Source organism: Carassius carassius, chromosome 16 (assembly GCF_963082965.1).
Source record: "Carassius carassius chromosome 16, fCarCar2.1, whole genome shotgun sequence".
NCBI classification, from domain to species: domain Eukaryota; kingdom Metazoa; phylum Chordata; class Actinopteri; order Cypriniformes; family Cyprinidae; genus Carassius; species Carassius carassius.
The window spans coordinates 22,318,703-22,341,714 of record NC_081770.1 but is presented as its reverse complement, the minus strand read 5'-3'; the positions used below and the strand labels follow the sequence as shown (position 1 = coordinate 22,341,714).

Genomic DNA, 23,012 nt, shown 5'->3' with positions numbered 1-23,012 from the left:
CGTAGCCTACTTACATCTACAGGGCGATTGCGGAGAGAACCCGTCCACACGCCCTTCTGATTGGCTGTAGTAAATTCCATTATAAATATATATTATAAAATAATTAAAATTGATATTATTATATAATTGTACATTTACTTTTGCCATTCTGAGACGCAACTAAATGCAAAATTAAAATCAAATGTAAAAAGTATCAAATAAAATAGTGTGAATAAGAACAAGTCCTCTTCTAGCCTACATTACAACATCTGATATTTTACGAGATCGCTTGAAGCAGCTGACTACTTGGACAGGTGACTCACGACCGGAAGTTGACGTCACACCGTATCGCTAATCGCTCAGGTGTGGGTTGTGTCCATAGACATTAAAAGAAAGGTTGTGTCTCGAAGCGACATGCTGTCTGAAACGATATACGAGAGACATTTATTCAGACATTCAGGAGCATTTCTGAGATCTCTGGTGAGTTCGTTTATGTTTTTTGGGCGAGTTGTAGGCCTATGAATATTCGTTTAGTCTAATTTTGTTGAAATAAAGACTTAATACTTAATTAGGCACTCGTCTTTCTGTAAAGGTGTATATTAGTGTGTGTTCAGGGTTTATCGCGATTCAAATTGTGAATTCTGCTTTCACTTTACTTGTGCTAAATGTATTGATCAAGTCAAGAGAAAAATGAATGAATGAAAGAAGAAACGACAACTAAATAGATGTACAATATTATATTTCACCTTTTAAATATGTGTACACTTAAAAAATATATATATCTAAATGTCATTACATTTATTTTTATGCAGAGTATCAAACCAAACTGCATTAATTTTTGAATAACAATAGCACAAGCACAAGTCTGAAGCATTTTAAATAATAAAACTATATATGTATTGTCCAGAATGAGGAAGGAAACTAATAACTTAGTCATTGTCAAATGATGCTGTTAAGTTAATGTTATGAAATTCACCTTTGGTGCATTTAATAGGACACTTGTGAGGACTTGAGATACACTGACTTAATATATCTACTGAAAATCAGCAGCTGCGTGAATGTAATTGCAAATATAACTCAGAAAAGTGATTTAGAAAAATATTTGTGACATTTTGTTGAGACACACATTTTAAGCATGATTCACATCACATTTAAAACACTGAGATAATCTCAACAGCTCCTCACGTCCTGCTCAGACTTGCCTGAACGCTAGAAGGGAATGCTGCTTTTTTCACACTGGTCCGTTTACCCAACTACCTGCACTTTTAGGCTAAATATATTTTTTCACTGCCATGGTTGGCGAAATATTTGCTATAGTAGTGGTACAATTGCATTTTTGTTGTTGTTGTTGTTCTACAAAGAGCTTTAAGCTTTAACTGATGCACGCCACCTCCAGCATTCACGATAATAAAGCGTATTTGTTTTAGGGAATTGAATGAACAAAGGCCTAACCCCATGAGCTGGGTGTGTTTTTCAACGTAAAAGTATTTCACAATATAAGTGACACATGGAGTGTAGATGAGCTGTCATTGATATCACTTCCTGTTTCATGTTTTGGTTTCTTTAGTTTTTTCCTTGTGCATCTTGTTTGTATCACATGACTTTGGATTTGGCAAACGAATAAATAAATAAATGAAATATGTCACACTGCTTTTCAAGAATTGCATTACTTTAATGAGGCTTTTTTTTTTTTTTTTTTTTTTTTGCTTTTGCTTTATTATATCAGGACATTTTACATTATTTGCCCAAAAATATTACAAATATATATTTATTTATTTATTTTTTTATCTCAGAAGAGCTGCATTTAAGTAATTGTATTTACAAATTGAATGTATGATATGATAAATGTATAAAAAAAAATTCTACATTTCAATAAAAATAAATAAAATAGTGTCTCTATTTAATATTTCAAAACCTTTTTAAAAGGTATAATCATTATTATTAGTTTATAGTTAATGCTAAAGATGTTATATATAGGTAGCTATAATTAGGTATTTGATTTTTCAAATAAATAAAAATCACCTTAATTTATTAATTAACTTACTTTACTGTGCTAGTGTATACATGTATACATACATATATATATTGGATGACAATATTTAAGGTTTTTCAATACAATAAAACAATGGAATAGTGCCTTAATATATCATTTGAAAACATGTTTTAAAATATTATTTATACATTTTATTTTTTTCATATTAATATTGTACAGTTAGACTGTTAATATACTTTTTATTTTTTAGTAACACTAATATTTTATTACTGCTGTCAAATGATTAATGGCTATAATCGCATCCAAAATAAAAGTTTTTGTTTACTGTACATATGTGTGTGTTCACACACAAACATGTATGCATATATTTCATCATTTTTTTATATTAAAGATATTTTTATATAATATATATTATATATATATATATACGTGTAATATTTTCCAAATATATACTGTATGTGTGTGTATTTATATATACATAAATATAAACACACACATATTATGCAAACAAAAACTTTTATTTTGAATGCAATTAATCGCCATTAATCATTTTTACAGCACTAATGTCTTTATCATTTATTATCAAATACAGTTAATGCTGCACACTGTAGGCAAGTATGCAAATCCTGGTTGTGTTTAAAACCGTTCAAGTGTCCCAGCCCCGTGAGAATATGAACATGTGGGAAAGGCTCATCCAATAAGTCCTTACTCAGCAATAATTCGACTGATGAACACACTTTTTGAAGGCATGAGTAACAGAAAACCTGTCTGCAGTGAAATTAATGATTCGTTTGATTCATCGTGCAGGCCTGTACCTGACTAACCAGTGTAACTTTTTTTAATTAGGCAAAGTAGAATAAAACCATGCTCGCTTATTTTGCTGCACTCACATTTTCCTCAGAAAACCATGCCAGACTTATATTTTGAATGCTATTTTCTTGACAGTTTTAGGTCATTATGGCTTGATCTTAGACTGAAATTTTCATCGCTTGAATGTAAACATTTCAAGCACATCGCTCACAGCCTCATGCGAACATGCAGCAGTTCGTTTTCTTGCAACATGTTCGTTTGCTCCCTCAGGCATCAACAATTTCAGGTATCCTCGTACCCCAATCCGCACATGTCTCAGCCTGCCTCCTTGTTTAAGTCCTTGCACACATCCAGCTCAAACTGAGTGCGAACCCGACCCGTGTTTCTTGTTTTCAACGATTGGAGAGCTCAAATTGCTGTGATCTGTCAGCGTGCTGCTTTGGCACAACAACACCAATGAGTCACCGTTGAATTCCTGATGTTAAATAACATACTGCGAAGACTGTTTAGGCAAAGCAGCTTTGAGTCGAGGTGTTTACTGATGAGTTTAAGTGGGGGGTTTAGTTTTCTATTGTCTGTGTTTACGCTTTAGTGCAGTTCATGCAGGAACAGGCCTTGAGGTGAATATTTGGGAAGTAGGATCAAATGAATGTGTGTCTTTTGAAACAGATCTGAGTTTAATGCTGTTTTTGTTCTACAGATGTAGATAGGATGACGGACGAGTTTCATTTCCAGCACTTTAGCATCCCGAATCATGGACTACCACCTCCAGCCACGAAAAAACTCAAGCGATAAACATATATGTTGGATACGGACGCCTACATAGATGCAGTCAACTATGGAAAACATGATTTAAAAGCGTTTTTCTTCTTCTTTTTTCTGAAGTATCAATTTTGTTGTTTTTTTTTGAGCCATGTATTCTCCTCTGTTGTTCTTCATCGTCCTGCATGGCATCTTCCTTGTGTGTGCCTCCAATGCATGGAGCAGTCTGAAAAGTATCCCACGAAAAACCATTCAGTATGAGGGTAAGGTTAATTTTCATTGAGTTTATAAAGCTAGTTATAAGCATCTAGTCTTCAACCCTGTTACCTACGTTATGGCCAACCAAGTACTTTGCTGTATGGGAAATATGTCGTTTTTATAAAACTGCTAGTTTATCAAGAATATTTAGGTATTAGTTTAATTTTCAACCCTGTTACCTGCAACTTTCAGAATGAAGGCAAGATTAATCTTCGTTGAGATTACAACTGTGAGATAAATATTAGCATCTAGTTCAGTCTTCAACCCTGTTACCTATGTTATTGTAAGCATGAATGATCAAACAAATATTTTGCTTTATTGAAAATATTTAGTTTTTATATAACTGCTGGTTTACTCTGAAAATGTTGTGTCAAACTAGTACAGTATTTGCTTAATTTGCAACCCTGTTATTTGCCACTTTTAATATGAAGGTCAGATTCACCTTAGGCTATATATAACTATGTACAACTATGAGCTAAGTGTTAGCATTGGCATATGTTGAAATATTACACAAATCATGTGTTTCTTCATTTGATATATTTTAAACAATTATATAAAGTTGCTTAACATGAAAATAGCTACTTTTTAACACAGGACGTCTGTATTAGGGTGACTTGCACATTAACCCTCTGACGTCTTGACTTTTTGACTGTTTCTAACAGTTAAAATAATAATTATAATATGATAATGTAAATCACAGTTTTGGCATAAACTATCAAAATTATATATATATATATATATATATATATATATAAAATCATTGTTGTTTAAACTTAATGGCCAAAAACCTACTAACAATATTTAAACATGTCTGATAATATTGTGCACAATTTGCAACCCCGTTACCAAATGATTTTCCCCTTTTACCAAAAATATAAACATCCTATCATTTTGACACCCAGGAAATAACATCTTTTAGTCACTTTGTACACCATAATAGGAAGACAATTTAAAAAATGTAATTCAGTTTTCTTAAATATTTACACAAATTGTAGTGTTGAGTGCATTCATCCAGTTCCTGTAAGAATGTCATCAAACAAATATTTTGCTTTATGAAAAATATTTAGTTTTCATGTAACTGCTTAATTTCCAACCGTGTTACTTGCAACGCATTTTAGTTTATTGATTGATTGATAAATTGTATAAATGTATTTTTAATATACAGGTTTGTTGCTAAAAAATTGAAGAAAAAATTCACAAATATTTAATTATTTAGATATTTGAATTCCCAATTGTTGGTAACAGGGTTGAACAATTTCAATCCTCATAGAAAATGAATGGAAATAAAATTATTCGCATATTGTTTACAAATATATTTATATAAAACAATTTAAATTGTTTGATTGCATCATATAATAACTGGTGTTAATAGTGTTCATCGCCTGTTTGACTACATCTTAATAGATTTTTCCATACATTTCTGCCGTATGTACAATAACTGACAGTCATCATTTTCTGTAAAGTTGCTTTGCAACAATTTGTATTGTTAAAAGCACTATACAAATAAACTTGAATTGAATTGAATTAGACAAAGTAGATAAGTCATTGTTATTCAACGTGCATGTATGTTTTTGTCCTTAGATAACAATGTGATCACGTTTAAAGGGGAAGGTGTTTGGAATTACTCCACAATGCTGATTAGGGAGGATCTGGGCTTGCTGGTAGTGGGGGCGAGAGAGGCCGTCTATGCCCTTGACATAAAAGATATAAGCGTTGCCAAGTCTGAGGTGCCGGTTTGGTTTCCTTTCCTTTATCTCTTGGCAACAATATAACACAATTCTTTGACTCTGTTTCAAAACGGCACATCAGTATAGTGTGTACTGATTTTTCTCCACCCATCAGGTGCTTTGGAAAGTTACAGAGGAGAAACAAAAGGAATGCACCTCTAAAGGAAAACATCCTGACGTGAGTAAATATCTGTGTAACTCCCACACATGCTCACTGACACTCAAACACATGCCAATAGTCTGAAAAATGGCCAAAAATTTGATGCATCTGATTGATTATCTTTTCAGATCGACTGTCGAAACTATGTGCGGATGCTGCATCAGATGAACGACAGCATGATGTACATGTGTGGGACAAATGCTTTTAGCCCCACCTGCGATTACATGGTAAGTGGCATGACCAGAAAATACTAATTCATATTTGTAACATAAAATTTATAAAGACAACAAAATTAAATAATTGTTTCCAAAATGTAAAAACATAGCCTTACATTGTCATTGTACTCACTATTTGCATCTCGTAATCTTATCACTTTCTTCCTGGTGAGTGGGTGAGATTAGGAATCATGTGATCCATCAGGTGCTAGTGTCATGCAGTTAAAAACAAGATTAAAAAACAGCTTGTTTTCATTGTGTTTGAACAGACGTTTGGTGACGGGCAGCTGAAACTAGAGGGAAAGCAGGAAGACGGGAGGGGGAAATGTCCTTTCGATCCATTCCAGAGATCCTCTTCCGTCATGGCTGGTATATAATTAATACAAATTATTTTACTATGTGTATATGTGTGTATGTGTGTGTATATATATATATATATATATATACACACACACATACACATTGTATATAAAATAATTTGTATTCATTTATTTTGATTTATATTTGACACAGATCAAGACCTGTATTCTGCCACGTCCTTAAACTTCCTGGGTTCGGAGCCGGTCATTCTCCGCACCTCTCCCATTTCACTGCGGACACTGTTTAAGAGCTCTTGGCTCAATGGTATGTCAGATGTTACGACAAAACGTCATCTAGAAAATAAAGACTAATTCTGTTAGTAAAATAATGAAAGGCTTTGTGTGAATATCCTATTTTATATTTAGCTTTAATAACAGAACTTGTCATATCAGTTATATCATTTGATAAACATTTAAAGGTGCTGTCTGTAGGATTGACACCAAGTGGTTGAACTAGGAATTGCAGTCCAAATTCAAAATATTGGAAAGAGTTTTTTTTCACCAGACTCCTCCTTAGACTTGACACACACGCAGGTTGGCAGATTGACGACAACAACAGGAACAAGCGCACTTGACGATAAATGAAATTAAATGCACTGTTTTCCACCAACTGGCAATTGGATAAACTGTCAGTAGGCAGGTTTCACAAACCAAAACAGAGACAGACATTCCAGCCCAGAACACACATTTTCAAAGAAGAATAACTGACTGTAGCATTGATTTTCAGATAAACAAGTATGTTATCTTAGCATGTTTCTTAAATATCTGCACGCACATGGTATTTATTCTTAAGTAGAGTCAAAAGTATATATATGGCACCTTTAAGTAAAAAATTGTTTCAAACTTTTTAGTAAAAACCAATTGTCAAAAAAGGTATCTATTGTTCATTGACATAAGAAATTTGTCTCAGAATCAGTGTTGTTTTAGTATTATTTACATGCTGTCGCAGTATTTATCATTATTTTGAATTATCTTTTTTTTTATGTTTGTATTCTTATGTATTTTATTTTATTAATTGTGATTTGACTATTTACTAATTTTATTCTAACATTTCAGCTTAAACTTATTACAGTTAGTTTCCTCTTCTTTGTTTATTTTTTTATTTTTACAAGATTTTAGGTTTTTCATCTTTTATTTTCCTTACCGAAACAATTTTGTTTTAGTTACCATTACAAATAGTTCAGTCATATCAAAACCTCAATATCATTCAGCACTGCTTCGAACAAAGTGAAAATCAAATTTTTTCTACCCACTCAAGAGCCAAACTTCGTCTACATGGATGTGGTCCCTGAAAGCGAGGACAGTCCTGAGGGTGACGATGACAAAGTCTACATGTTCTTCAGTGAGTACGCCGTGGAGTACGACTTTTACAACAAGCTTGTGGTGTCGCGTGTTGCCAGAGTCTGCAAGGTAGTTCTTCACCGATCCCTTTACCTTGGCATATTTAGCGCTGATCTTTATAAAGACGTTTCATTCCCTGTTCTGCAGGGTGACATGGGTGGTCAAAGGACCCTCCAGAGGAAATGGACCTCTTTCTTGAAGGCTCGTCTGGACTGCTCTGTCCCTGAACCCAGCCTGCCCTACATCATACAGGACGTCTTTCAAGTCCGCCACAAGAAATGGAGGAAAAGTGTCTTTTATGCCGTTTTCACCTCTCAGTCGTAAGTTTAGTCTTTTTGCACATCCTATATCTGAATATGCTCAGTTGTTTAGTTATTTACTATTTCCTATAAAGTCTTCACCACATAGTTCACTGTGTAGAGAACAGGTGCAGTCACATTAAGGAAAGGTTGATGAAATTTCAAACCAAGCAGCTTTTTGTGAGTCTGTATGACCAACTTGAACCGACATGTGAAATCTGCATGAGAAATCTCTCACCTTTGCCTGATTACTATTGAAATTACTGTATTTCACCTGTGAAGATTCACAGGACAAATGTTAATTAGACCACGCCTTAGAAATGACTGAAAATTTATGAATTTGGACTATGGTTATTATTAAAAAAAAAAACATTTGTGTTAGTTGAAATAAAATTATTATTAATAAAAAAACTATTTAGACATACTTAATAAAACTGCAAAATCACACATTACTAAAACGTAACAAAAATCTAAATGAAAAACCAAAAAACTATTTAAAATTAAAAATGATTTAAAGCTATATATATATATATATATATATATATATATATATATATATAAACTATATAGTAGTATTTAAATTATGCTTAAATAACACTTATTCAGAAAGTTTATGTAAGTTGTATGATCTGCTGCAACATTTATAGAAAACGTTTTTAATCAGATTTCAAACCACATATAAAGGCAATGTGAATTGTAACAACTGGATTTAATGAATTTTGTTAGTGTTGCACATTGTAAACAATTTGAATAAAATACAGTAAAAAAAAAAAAAAAAAAAAACCCTCATCCGCATCAGTATAACTCACTGTAAAACAGCTGCAGACTAAGTAAAGGATACGAGTCACATGTCATATACAGTAGATCTGTTTAATGGTAGGACTGATAATAAAAGGATAGTCTGGCTCCTTCCTCCTGTTTAGTCACAGTTTTGATATTTATATTTTTAGCATATAAAAAATGATAATCTGTTTGTGTATGCAGGAGCTCAACAGATCGGTCTTCGGCAGTGTGTGCATATGATGTGACTGATATCAGCGAGGTGTTCTCACGTGGCAAATTTAAGACTGAGGTGACTGTGGAAATGTCTGATGTGAAGTGGGTCACGTACAACGGAGAGCTTCCTGTCCCTCGACCAGGAGCTGTGAGTGGTCAATAGTGGTCTTGCATAACCTTATAGGGGATGCATGCCATTTTTTTCTTTGTTAAATTGTTCTGTGGAGAACATTAAAAAATACTGACAGAATCCAAAAAGCATGTTTTCATGGAATATTTTATTATAATCTGATGGTACAAAATAAATATATTTTAGGGCTGTCAGTTTAATGTGTTAACTTAATTAGTTATGAAAAAATAACATGATTATAATTAGTTATGAAAAAAATAACGTGATTAAAATGTTTTAATGCAGTTAACGCGCTGGCCCCGCCCCCAGACCTGTACATCATCCTAGATTTCATACAGTTGACTGTTAACAAATATAATGCAGGGAATGTCCCTGTATGAGTATTTGTCTCATATTTATATCACGTAAGCGATATCACTTGAGCAATCACACGAGTGCAAATATGATTTTATATAAAAGTTCAGTAAATAAGAAGATATTGTTGTGTTATGTTGTAAACCCAATATTGTGTTTTTGCTCAATTCATATTTCCTATGAAGCCACTGCAGAACTGTTGTGTGTCTCAGATCAACACAGCAGTGATTCGTTTCTGAATGAATTGTGTGAACCAATGATTCAAAGACCATTCATAAAGAGAACAATTTACCTAATTCCTGAATGAATCAGCTGTTTGAACGAATCAAATGAATGAATGTCTCAAAGACATTTACTGCCACCTGCTGGCAGTTTTACTTTCTTTTTTAGAGTTTAATTTCATGTATTTAAGGCAAGAAGGAATGGTTAAAATATTCTGGTCATCATTTACTCCCCCTCATGTAATTTCAAACCTGAAAGACTTGCTTTCTTTTGCGCTACATAAAAAAAAAGCTATTTTGAAGACTGTTGTTAATAATAACAAAGCTGTTTTGGTTACCAGAGACTTTTAATTGCATGAACAAAATACTGAGATTTTTCTCAAATGATCTAATTTTATGTTAGGCACTTGTAGCCTTAATGTTTATGTTGAATCAAATAAAATATTTTTTTATATAAAGCTGCTGTTTGTAATGTCTAATTGATACTTTCTTATTTAACACATAATAGCTTTAACTAATCTTTTATGGGTGTTTTCACAGCCAAATTTAGTTTGTGATTTAATTGGATGAATTAATCACCATGCCACGTGATTAATTAGATTCCAAATTTGAATCAACTGACCGCTCCAATCTTATTTTGATCTGCCGGTACTCATCTTCACAGTGTATCAACAATGCAGCGAGGAGCTCAGAAATAATGCGGTCACTGGACCTCCCCGATAAAACCCTTCAGTTCATCCGAGACCGGCCCCTCATGGATGACGCCGTCCGACCAATCACAGGCAAGCCCCTGCTGCTCAAGAGAGGCCCACTGTTGACCCGCCTCGTCGTAGACCACGTTACTGTATCGGACGGACAGTCCTATCCTGTGATGTTTGTTGGTACAGGTGAGATTCCCATTCACCTCTAGAACAGAGCAGCTCTGTACTGTCGGTTAGAGGGGGTGTGTGTGTGTGTGTAAACAGTTGTTCACAGGAATGTTAATTGTACTTTGGACTGAGCTGTTTAAATTACAACCTATTAATTTGTTGTTTTTACGTTAAATAATGTTGAAAAGCTGCATATAGAAAGATGTTTTTGTAATGCAAGTCAATCGTTTTCTGTTTTCAATCAGAGAACGGTTATGTGCAGAAAGCAGTGAACTATGACGGAGAAATGCACATTATTGAAGAAGTAAAACTGTTTCAGAATGCTGAGTCCATTGACGTCTTAAGACTTCACCAGAATCAGGTACACAAAACTGGGACTGGGTATAGATAGAGATTTGCTGATTCAATTATTTTCAGATTCGCATGCCTCTTGATTTGATTCTGATTATTAGTTTGGGTATAATTAAGTTGTAAAATAAATTTTGCTTATATATGAAAGAGATTGTTCTCTCTCTACTAATACTGTATAAATTTGTTGATTCAGGGGTGGCACAGTGGTTTAGTGGGTAGCCACTGTTGCTTCACAGTAAAAAGGTCCCTGGTTCGAGTCCACGCTGAGTCACGATGCCTTTCTGTGTGGAATTAGATTTAGATTCACAGACTCTATTTGATTGGATTCTGATTAATTTGGGTCTAATTCAGTTCTAATGTAAATTTTGCTTATAGATGAAAGATTCCTTGCTAATGCTGATTCAATTAGTTTCACAGACTCTGTTCTGATTAATTGTGGTATTATTCTTTTTTCTTTTTTTTTTTTTTTACATGAAAGGAGTTTTCTCTCTGCTAATACTGTATATACTATAAAGGGCACTGATTCAAATTTCGAACTATTAAAGTAAAAGACCTGTCTTGTATGAATCGCACATTTTGGGAATTGATTGTGCTACACTGATTGTGCTGCATGTTTTTGATTGTCTAAAAAGAAGCGGTCAGTTGTTAATTACTTGTTAAACTACATGGTCACATGTGTTTTGTTTTGAATAAAAGCGTAAATGACAAAGGATTAAGTAATGAGTCATTTCCATATCATAAATAGATTTTTGTAACAATTCTAAGTGCCAATTGTTAGAAAGACAAAGTAAAGGAATATTTTTTTGTTGCATGTTTATCAAGAAACAATGCACGAATCAGCATGAGTTGTTTGTTTTGTCCAGTTGTATGCGGGCTCTGCGTCTGGGGTTGTCCAGATGCCCGTCAGCAACTGCAGTCGTTATTCATCCTGTCTGGACTGTGTGCTGGCCAGAGACCCTTACTGTGCCTGGGACGTCCCATCCCAACGGTGCTCTAGACTACCCACATCACCTGAGGACGGAAAAAGGTAAAGCACTCACACACAAGTACAATCCCATATCAAGGACAAAACGCCAAAAATGTTTTATTGATTGTGAACCACTGTTTTGAATATCTAAAATCTACTTGACTATATATGTGTATAAATAACATAATACAGACAATTAACATCAAACGTTTTGCATTTCAGCAATCTGATACAAAGTCTAAAGGACGGGGATGCCACTCGATGCCCAACAACAGGTATTTATCCTCTTTTTTTTTTTTTTTTTTTTTTTTTTTTCTTTATTCAATATTAAAGGAATCGTTAATTCAAAATTGAAGATTTGCTGAAAATGTACTTCATCCAAGAGTTTGTTTCCACATCAGACCAGATTTGGAGAAATTTAGCATAACATCACTTGCTCACCAGTGGATCCGCTGCAGTGAATGGGTGCCGTCAGTCTGAACAGCTGATTAAAACATCACAATAATCCACCAGTAATCCACAAAACTCCACTCCATCAATTAATGTCTTATAAATTGAAGAACTGCATGTTTGTCAGAAACAAATCAATCATTAACATGTTTTTAACTTGAAAACCATTGCTTCTGGCCAAAATACGAGGCCGCAATCCATAATGAGATTTCCTGCACTGAAAAGGTCCATCTGTCGTCCTCTCATTTCAAAATCCACCCACATATTTGTTTAGAACAGTTTTTGCTTGTAAACAGAGCTTGATCTGTGCAGATGTCTTTCCTGATTCAGCCTATACGATTTTTTTTCACTGTGGAAAGAGGGGGACTCTATTTTTTCTGCTTCACAAAACATTAATTGATTGACTGGAGTGGTGTGGATTACTTTTGGATTATTGTGATGTTTTTATCAGCTGTTCAAACTCTCAATCTGACGGCACCCATTCACTACAGAGCATCCATCGGTGAACAAGTGACGTAATGCTAAACTTCTCCAAATCTGTTCAGATAAAGAAAAAAATAATCTTGGCTTCGCTTTTAAAATTAGGGTTATATTTAATGTATTTTTTCTCTTTGTCAGCTCCCATGGAACCAAAGATCTTCAGCCTAGTGCTGGGAAACAACATAAGGTTGCCGTGTTATCCAGAATCTAACTTGGCCCAGGTCAGTTGGAACTTTCCTGGAGAGCCACTTCCCTACTCAAACAGGAAGTATATTATTTATAATGATGGCATCCTTATCTACAATGCCTCTGTCGCTGATGCTGGACGCTACACCTGCACGTCAGTCGAGCAGGTGAAAGGGAGAGACTACACCCAAACGTTGGCCATTTATGACTTGCGTGAACAATCAGCAGTAGTTGTGACTGATAAGATCAAGACCACACTGGGAATCCTTCCTGAAATCCACACAACATCGTCAGGTTTGCAAAAATCCGAAGAGCCTCCTTGGTATTCAAAAACACAGAGCAGTGAGAGTAAATGGATAGTAATGCAAGTGGCGTTGGCCGTGCTGTCAGTTATGATGGCGTGTCTGCTGATCTGGAACCTGTACATGGGCCACATCTCTCCGTTTATGTGCTGTGGGAGGCAACTGATCAAAAGCCCCAGGAATCTTCCTGAAAGGGAATACATGCACACAGGAAATGATGCTGTGGACAGTAAACAGCACATGGTCAGTTTGTGTGTCACGACGAACAGTGGTCTAGAAGCCACCAGCTTCCACAGGAATGCCAACAAAGGGGATACGCCAACGGACGTTCGTGTTTTTAAGTACATTACAGACGAGTCTGAGATTTAAGATGTAAAAAAAAAAAAAATGTACATGATAGTTTTGTATCATTTTTATACTTATTTATTTTTATTCATAATAAAAAATAATGTTTTTGAATAATTACTGTTTAGAATGCTAAGTAGAATCAGAACTCGGAATCAGAGTTTATCAAGACAATGTTCAGTTAAAATTTTTTAAAAAACGTAGGTACATTTGAAAAAAGACAGTTGCTGCCCTGTTAAAAAAAATTAAGATAAACGTCTTACCAATTAGTAGCTGTCCAAAATCAAATAGTGTTTGGTAGCTATTAAATTTAACAGGGAAGTGCTTTGCAACATTCCCTCTCTCAGTACCTTGGCCTTTCAGATCAGAATTTGGTGCTGTAATCCGGTGTGGAACTCAAGTACACATTTCTTAGCAACTATGTCTGTTCTCTCTCTGTTTCAGATCAATTAAAGAGATAGTTCTTCCAAAAATGAAAACTACCTTATGATTTTTCAAGCTCTATAATGGCAGTGAATGGATGCAGAGATTTTGAAGCCCAAAAAAAGAGCATCCATCCATCATAAAAAGTGCCCCACACGTCTCTGGAGGGGGTTAATAAAGGCCGTTCTAAAGAAAATCGATGCATTTGTGTAAGAACATCATTTTGATCTCCAGCTTCCGCTAACTGTCGTATGCGTGTTCACGAGAGAGTGGCATTCCAGCAGATGACGTAGAATGCAAGGGTAGTGTAAGCTCCGGTGAGAATATGCTAGTCTCGTGAGAACCAAGTTTTGTTTACAGCAAAGGAAAACCAGTCTCCTCTTGGCTTATATCAAAATCCTCCAACATTTTTCTTTACAAATCTTCCTTTGTACTTTCCTTTGTAATTCGTAACTGTTTTGTTTTGCTCCCTCTTGTGCACTTCCACGTTCATCTACGTCCTACGCCATCCACTGGAATGTAAACGCACTTACGACTGGAAGCTATAGATTATTATGGTGCATAAAGTTATTAGTTAGATATTTAACTTACACAAACACATTGATTCACTTCAGAAGGCCTTTATTAACACCCCGGAGCTGTTTGGGGCGCTTTTTTATGGATGGATGGATGCTCTTTTTTTTTTTTTTGGGCTTCAAAATCTCGGCCACCATTCACTCCCATTATTAAGCTTGTAAGAGCCAGTATATTTTTCAGAGGTGGAAAGAGTACAAAAATATTCTACTCAAGTAAAAGTACCATTACATTAATGAAATTTTACTTAAGTACAAGTAAAAGTACCAGTCTAAAAATCAACTCAAGTTAAAGTAAAAAGTAGCTCATTTAAAATTTACTCAGAGTAAAAATTACTTAGTTACATTTTAACAGTGGGAGGGAGTCAAAAATGGGACAGGTCTATTAATCTCAAACTAGTTGTTTTTAATTAAAGGAATCAGTTATTTAGAATAATAAAACATTTGGGCTGTTACCAGGCAAATCAGTATCAACAAACTCATCTTTAAATGCAGAGGAAATGCAGAAGATTCATTGGAAGTGGCATTTAGATGTATTACACTGTTTAGTGCAGGACAAGAATGCATTTAACCTGCAGTTACAAATGCATGAATAATGTTTTGATATACAAGACATAAAATGTTGAATACTCATTTGAAATGATAAGAAACTAATTATTTAAAAAAATCAAAAGATACTTTAAATGTGAAATTAAAATGGCCAGTATGTGTCAGCAAGTCACTGTTAATAAGTGAGTCATTGCGATTGAACCGAATCATTTAAACAGTTGATTCATTCAGGAACGAAACACTGTCACTTTGCTCAGAGACGCAAAACTGTGCTTTGGTGGCTGTGTTTGGAATTATTTTCTGTTGTAGAAATAGAGCTAAAAAAGGCAATATGGTGTCTAAAACGCAAGTCTCTTAATTAACTTGTTTACTGAACTGTTATATGTATGTATGTATGTATGTATGTAAATATTCATGATTATTTTTGGAGGAAAAGACGGCATTCTTTGTGTGATTTTGATTTAATTTATGAAATCTGCCCCATATCTTCAATTTTGTGATCATTCTAAATGCATTTTAGGAGACTGAATCACACAGTGAAAGAACGCACTATAAATGCACGCGCACACCACTGTCTTTTTGGCTAATTTGTGCAAAACCTCTTGCTGAAATGTCAAAGCTTCATTTTAACCACCAATGCAACGATGTAATTATTTAGCTTACCTCTAACATTACATTCTTGCGAAGGGTTGATGTCCTGTCGAGATTTTATAAGCTGCTAGTTTGGTCTTCCTAGGCAAGTACAGCTTACACTGCATAATAGAGCATACATATGGCCAGGGGTTCACTTCATTTCCTTCGAGTTCAACTTCAGAATATGACGGGGTTTCGTTTTCAGCGTCTTTCTTGTGATTTTAGCGCCAGTTTGCCCTCCTGCCCATTATTTACTGACGTAGTTTCCAGGGAGCGATTTTTTTTTTTTACTCAGTAATTGTGTTTTAAAATGTAGCGAAGTACAATACTTTAAACAAAATATACTTAAGTAAAAGTAAAATTAGATTTAAAAAATTACTTTAAAAAGTATTAGTACACAAAAAAGCTACTCAATTACAGTAACGCGAGTAAATGTAATTCGTTACTTTCCACCTCTGATATTTTTTAATATAACTCTGATTGTATTCGTCTGAAAGAAGAAAATCATATACACCTCGAATGGCTTGAGGGTGAGTAAATCATGGGGCACTTTTCATTTCTGGGTGAACTATCCCTTTAATACTGTGATTTTTGACATGCTACTAACTTCGCCTACTATAAATTAGGGAGTATGCATATCTAGAAACAGGGAGTGACAACAATAAAGACAACTTTCAGTCTGAAAAGGAATGTTTTTATTGAAATAAAGTTAGTTAGAGAGCCATTCTGGTCACAGTTTAGATACAGCACTTTTAAATACTTTGGCTACACGAGGAAAGTCATGGAACATTTTAAACTCAGCCTCCTTTGGCTCGGTGGAGGGAGATTTTAAATGAGAAGTAATAAAGATTAAGTCACGTTCATAATGGGTGCCTTCTGCCAACCGCATTTGTAATCACAATGCTCTAATATGAAGCACAATGATTACTGTAGTAAAACCAGGAATAATTGCAAAGTAATACATACTTAGAAGCCAGTATTAAAAATAGCAGAGGATGTAGCCACATCGACTAATTAATTTGTAGCACTTAAGGAAACTCGAAAGCTATTGGTTTACACATGCTTCATTTGCATGAAGAATTAAGGCGGTTTTAATTTCGAAGATGTGGAAAGCTTTGAACAGAAAAGAAAGCAGACACAATGTGTTTGCAAGAAACATTCTCAGTCATAGATCTTTAAAAAATCTGCAATGCTTATTAGCAATATACAAAAGGTGTCATGCAAATCATACTATTTACAAAGACATGCTTGTGAGTCTTAAAAGTGAGGGAATAATTAACCAAAGTTTGAAGTGTATTGCAGAAGCACTGATGTGGAAATGTGAGACCTAATTTCATGAAGTAAATAGAAAAGCTGCCATGATAGAGAAAAAAAATTCTGACATGCTTTTTACTCTTTTAAAATTCACTTACCATGAAACGCTAATGTGATTGTACGTGATGCAATCTGCATTTGTATTCTACACAGTTCAGTGATTTGATATGCAAATATTTTGATTTCTTTCTCAAACAATTCAACGCAATGCTAAGAAAAATCAAGGCTAAGATGAACTGAGATGAATTCGTAAATGTAAAGTGTAATTTTTTTGCTATTTTTTACTAACGGTCCACCATTTTGCCATCCGTTTGAGAGTAGTATGTGTTGAGAGAGTTTTTAAAGGAGCAGTTTGCTGATTTGGCTTGGTTATTAGCGTTTTAGCAGAATTTGCACCCAGGAAAGTGGTTTGACATTTTCAATCGTCATTCACATAAAATTGATTATTTTAAGGCAAAAAAAAACAAAAACAAATTAGGTTTATACTTATTCTTTAAGGAGTGATTTAACATAAGATCTTTTTGCCACATTGTTCAAAAACAATGGAAATATTCACAAGTTTGTGATCTGGCCGAAGTGTTTTCTTGGGGTCCCACTTCAAACTGCCCCTTTAATGTTAAGACAAGCAGTTGTGCTCTGGCCCCATCTGTAGTTCAGAAGAGGTATCACCAGGGCCCGCTCTCTGGGTAATTGGGCACTGCGGCTGGATACTGGGGCAGGCTGGGGCCGGTTTCAGAGATGGCGTTGAATCCAGCTTGCCTCACAGGGGCGCTTTTCCACACGCCCGTGCTCCATTCTTCCTGTGCCTGCTGAAAACTGCCTCCTCCACCGCGATACAGTCGATGAACCTTTTAGGAAACAAAACTGATGTCACTTTCATTTTGGTTTAAGGGTTTACTCATTAAGGGTGGTGTGTGTGTATATATATATGCGCAAATCATACCTTGATAAGAATGAACACCATTAGAACTGTATCTATGGTAAAGAGCAGAGTACAGATGAGCATGAATATAGCCGAGACTACATTTGTGCCGAAAAACATCACTGTGGCAATCCAACCACTGCAAAAAGAGAAAAATATGGTGAGTTAACATCAATGGAAGCAACTGATATTCCCACTCAAAGATTGAAATCATTGAATCAGTTAAGCTCAATCAACAAGATTATGAATTAAGACTATGAATCCAATGATTGCTGATTAGAGGTAGAAGTGATGCATCACCCAACCATAAGCTCTTTAACATGGCACATTCGCTGAACATTCCTACACTGTACTATACTTACGACAATTTGGAAAGATACGGTCTCTTTCTAATGTGATTAACTGTATTGGACAAAAGGTCTTGTTTCCTTCTTGAGTATCAGTGAACAAAGTTTTGTTTGAGTACCTCAATTGTCCTCAGTGTGAAAAGATGCATCTCAAAATCATACAGTCACTGCTGGAAAGGGTTCAAATATGTGAAAAAAAAACTGGGAAACTGAAGAATCTGTAGGACCTTAAAGATTTTTCTGAAGAACAGTTCTCAGTTTAGCTGTTCAGAACAAACAAGGGACTCATGAACAACCATCACATAACAGAAAGACAGTCATGGATCATCCAGGTAACAGCACACAGTATTAAGAACCAAGGGTTCCCAAACTTTTGAACGGGGTTATTTTAATAATTTCAGCAATTTTTTGTGTTGTGGACTAAGTGTAAACATCTTTTATGTACAATGTATTACTCAGGACAGTACTAAATGAAAAAATAACATGCATTTAGTATGATCTCTCTTATTTTGTTAAAATATCTAAATTTTCACAAATTCTGCAAGGGGTTCCCAAACTTTCGCATGCCACTGTATGTGGCAAATCAGATATGTTCAAGGCGACGGACCAAAATCTAGTCACCATACAGACAAAAATTCACCTTAAAAATAAATTTAAAAAATTGTGCGCTGATAATTTTTACAGTAAAAACCCCACAAATTGAAAAATAAGGACAATCTAATCTACCTTCTTGCATGCCTGTATGAATTTCTTCTGTTGAGCACAGAAGATGATATTTTGAAGAATGTTGATAACCAAGTGGTTGACGGTAGCCACTGACTTCCGTAGTATTTTTTTTTATACTATGGAAATCAATGGCTAACGGTAACTGTAAAGACAGAATTTTAATTTTTGACCGAACTGTAACATCCAAATAAAAAAAATTTAAGACAAAGTATTCTCGTAGCTTTGTTAAATTATGGTTGAACCACTGATGTTACATGGACAATTTTTTTTCAATGTACCTACAACGTTTCTGGGTCTGGAAACGTTTCAGTTGCGTTGCTGTCTATGCAGAGTCAGAAAGATTTCATCAAAAATATCTTAATTTGTGTTTTGAAGATGAACGAAGGTCTTAGTGCTTTAGAACGACATGTGGGTGAGTAATTAAAGGGATAGTTCACCAAAAAATGCCATAGGCATAGCCATAATTTATATAATGAAAAAATCTGAAGATTGTTATGAAAAAAAAAAAAAAAAAAAATCTGATTATAATGAACAATGTTATTAATAAAGGAGCAAGAAATATCTGCCTGAGGTGAAGAGTATACCAATAAACGGAAGCTAATTCTATGACACATCCTATGATAAATCAGATAACTGAGATACATATCAGACGTAGCATTACAACTTGTATCAGCACAATAGGATGCCAAATTATGCTTTAGAGAGAGAGAGAGAGAGAGAGAGAGAGCGCGAGATCCCGCTGATGTGTTTTCATTTCATTTTCTCGCTGAAAGATGGGCAAGGACAGATTCCTATAAAATTCTCATTATAAATGTATGGCAGATTTGTGCTATATTTTCATCTACGTTAATAAGTGTAATAGTTATAATTAAGTGATATTTTTAAGTTAAGTTTTATTTTCCATAAACCACCTGAGCGTTTTCGAAGCCATATTGAATTGAATTATGCCCACAAAAAAGTGATGTTATTATAACATCAGTAATTAAATAATAACAATAATAATAGAAAAATAAAACATTTAAGAGCAATATCTTTATCGGGCATTGCTTATATGAGCATGAAACGAATCGCTGATATGCAGCGCTTTCAGCATAATTGTTCATGTTAATTAATCTAAAAGCCTAGATATTTTAAATATGGCTAAAACTCAAAACTAAAATAATAATATTATTTAAAAAAAAAAATGGATATTATATTTACTACGACCGGTCAAACATTCAAATGTCTATTCAAAAAGATAAGGCGGTCTACGTGCTCAGATGAGAGCCGAGTGCGCAGCCTGTTCACATTTAGTGGAATAAATTCACTCCGCTGGAACAGATGTTGCAGGAACAGCCAGTAAACCGATTCTCATTTACCTTCCACCACAGTTAAGGAAAACTTTAAACCTTCTCTGTCCCTGAAACTAATGGGCAGCAAATCTTTCACCACCATTTCAGCGAATAGCTGTGTCGTCTTCTCGGTTCTGCCTGTGTTGCATAGGCTATAGGTCTTACGGCAAGTGATTCAATGGGAATTCAATTTTATCGCCAGACATTTTACGTACAAATGTTAGATGATAGCACATTGTATTTGTTGTAGATTTGTGTGACAGCTTGGCGCTGCACAGCTTACCCTGAACTGTATTTTCATTGTTCTTCTCAAAGGGAAGCCAGCCATCACTACGTGACTCTGAGGCCATAATTATCTGTCTTCTTACGTCTTTTGAGGCATCAAGTGGGAAGCTAACCAATCAGAGCTCAGGGCGCCGCCCAAAGTGCTGGTATAACCAATCAAAAAACTTTTTTTTTTAAATTCGATCATCGTTTACGTGATCGATCATCACTGTTGCACATCCCTATTTACGGGTTTGGAACGACATGAGGGCGAGTCATTAATGACAGAATTTTCATTTTTGGGCATGACAGAATTTAAATTTTTTGCTGGACTATCTCTTCAAATACTGAATAACAATGAAATGTTACTCACCAAGCACCCCAACCTGATATTCCAAGACTCTGGATGAAGGCAAGAACACATTGCAAAAAGAAAATGAAGAAGAATGCCATGAAGTTGAAGGAACTATCAGCCCTAAAAAAGACAAAACCAGTTAAATCGAAGTGAAAACCTCAGCATCATTTGTCCTTTCCCAAAATGGTCTCCTTACCGAAATGCTTTATAGAGTGGCCTGAACCAGCAGGTGTAGCTACATGGGCTGAAAACCAGCAGCCAGAGGAGCGCAAACCCAAAGTTGATCGCTCCACCCCCACCGGCCCACCAAGCAATGCAGGCCACCACATTGACACACAGTGTGATACAGTACACTGAAAAACAGAAAAGTCAGTCAGTAGATGCTTCAGTCAAACTTTGGAAATCTGAAATCAAACTATTCACAGTAAAGGTTAGGCTACATTTCTTTACTCACACATCCAAAGACTGTAAACACGACGCACAAGCTGCTGGTGGGGTTGTGGAATTTCCTCAGCCACGTTCTGGTAAAAACATGGCTTTATGCGGAAAAACTTTGGCAGAGGGGGGAAGTTGTTTGCTCGATCTGTCAGGCAGAAATGGAAATGATTCATTTTAATTAAAGCAATAACAGGATTCTGAAAAGTATGAACTATTGTCTTTCAACACAGAATTTTTTTTTTTTTTTTAAATCTCACAATTCAGAACTTTTTCCCTTAGAACTGCGAGATATAAACAAGGAATTGTGAGATAACAACATGGAACTGCGAGAATGGAATTGTGAGATAACAACATGGAACTGTGAGATATAAACATGGAACTGCGAGATATAAACATGGAACTGTGTGATAAAAACATGGAATTGTGAGATAAAAACATGGAACTGAGAGATATAAACATGGAATTGTGATAAAAACATGGAATTGTGAGATAAAAACATGGAACTGAGAGATATAAACATGGAATTGCGAGAAATTGTGAGAGAAACATGGGAAACACAATTCTAAAAAAGAAAAGTTGTGGTTTAACTCGCAATTGCAAGAAAAAGTCCCAGTTACTTTTTCATTTTGTATTTTGTGGCAAAAACAGAAAAAAAATTATTGTGAGATGTAAATTCAGAATTCAAGGAAAAAAGTCAGAATTGCAAGATAAAAACTCAGAATTGGAATACATGCGTGTATATTTATTAAAACTTTATACTTTTTTTTTTTTAATTCCATGGCATAAACAGTCTTCCATTAAAACGAAAATGAAAACAGTGACATTCATTCACCCACCTGTCATTCTCAATTTTGAGAAAAATGTTTATGTTTCTTGTGCTAGTGAACTTTTCCCTCTCTGGACTGATGATTTGAAGTTTCCAGTGCAAAAAGAAAAACAAAAATCGTAAAAACAGGCAAAAATTCTTAATAATAATAATAATCAGCCTTGTGATCACATTTAGCAAAATGATACATAACTGTTGAACACCGCAAGCCACATATGAAAAATAAAGTTGTCTTTAAATAACATAAATGCTAATTTTGTATTTAATATATAATATAATATTTGTAATATAATATATCTATATTATCGATATTTCACAGTATTAGTGGCATTTGAAAACATAGTACAGGCCAACAGCTAACCACGTCCAACACAACTGAAGACCGATAGCCAAACTATACAATCATAAATACTATTTCATATGCTTAAGAGAAAAACGACTGCTTTAATAATGCAATAAAAGCTCAGGTTTATATTCTTAATCATACGATACCTGTGAACCGCTAAATAGCTTAATGTGGATACGACTGCAATCCGCATTGAATCCTAGAAATCCCGTGGTGGACAAGCGTTCGGGTGCATTATGGGAATTGTAGTTCTAAAGTGGCCTGTTTTGCACGTAGCGGACGGAAGCTGCAACTGTTGAATACTACAAGACCCACTACAAGATGATCAAAGGTGTGGTCTCGGTGCTTGTGACTAGATAATTTATCAGTTTTCCTTGCCTTGAGGCAATGTATGAATATGACACCTTTCTGT

The 23,012-nt window shown here is 34.9% G+C and overlaps 2 protein-coding genes across 4 annotated transcripts; one reads left to right on the top strand and one right to left on the bottom strand.

The window, feature by feature from the left end:
• Positions 1-381: 381 nt before the first annotated feature.
• On the top strand, positions 382-14,112 carry LOC132159935 (semaphorin-4E-like). 3 transcript variants are annotated; one of them, XM_059569607.1, is made up of 15 exons: positions 382-459; positions 3,483-3,807; positions 5,384-5,529; positions 5,645-5,707; positions 5,818-5,916; positions 6,174-6,273; positions 6,418-6,528; positions 7,522-7,673; positions 7,752-7,924; positions 8,888-9,047; positions 10,269-10,491; positions 10,719-10,834; positions 11,688-11,851; positions 12,014-12,066; positions 12,860-14,111. In XM_059569607.1, the coding sequence occupies exons 2-15, from the start codon at positions 3,696-3,698 to the stop codon at positions 13,576-13,578; spliced, it is 2,391 nt and encodes a 796-aa protein (XP_059425590.1). In that variant the 5' UTR covers positions 382-459; positions 3,483-3,695; the 3' UTR covers positions 13,579-14,111. The 3 variants fall into 3 exon arrangements, with proteins under 3 accessions (XP_059425590.1, XP_059425591.1, XP_059425589.1); XM_059569608.1 differs by lacking the exon at positions 382-459 and adding an exon at positions 2,988-3,402 and having other exon boundaries at positions 5,408-5,529; positions 12,860-14,112; XM_059569606.1 differs by lacking the exon at positions 382-459 and adding an exon at positions 2,990-3,402.
• A 2,291-nt stretch (positions 14,113-16,403) lies between these two features.
• On the bottom strand, positions 16,404-22,817 carry LOC132159934 (secretory carrier-associated membrane protein 4-like). Its single transcript, XM_059569605.1, has 7 exons — positions 22,748-22,817; positions 22,265-22,354; positions 21,445-21,573; positions 21,187-21,343; positions 21,009-21,110; positions 17,989-18,106; positions 16,404-17,893 (listed from the first exon to the last, which is right to left on the bottom strand). The coding sequence occupies exons 2-7, from the start codon at positions 22,269-22,271 to the stop codon at positions 17,711-17,713; spliced, it is 696 nt and encodes a 231-aa protein (XP_059425588.1). The 5' UTR covers positions 22,272-22,354; positions 22,748-22,817; the 3' UTR covers positions 16,404-17,710.
• Positions 22,818-23,012: the final 195 nt, after the last annotated feature.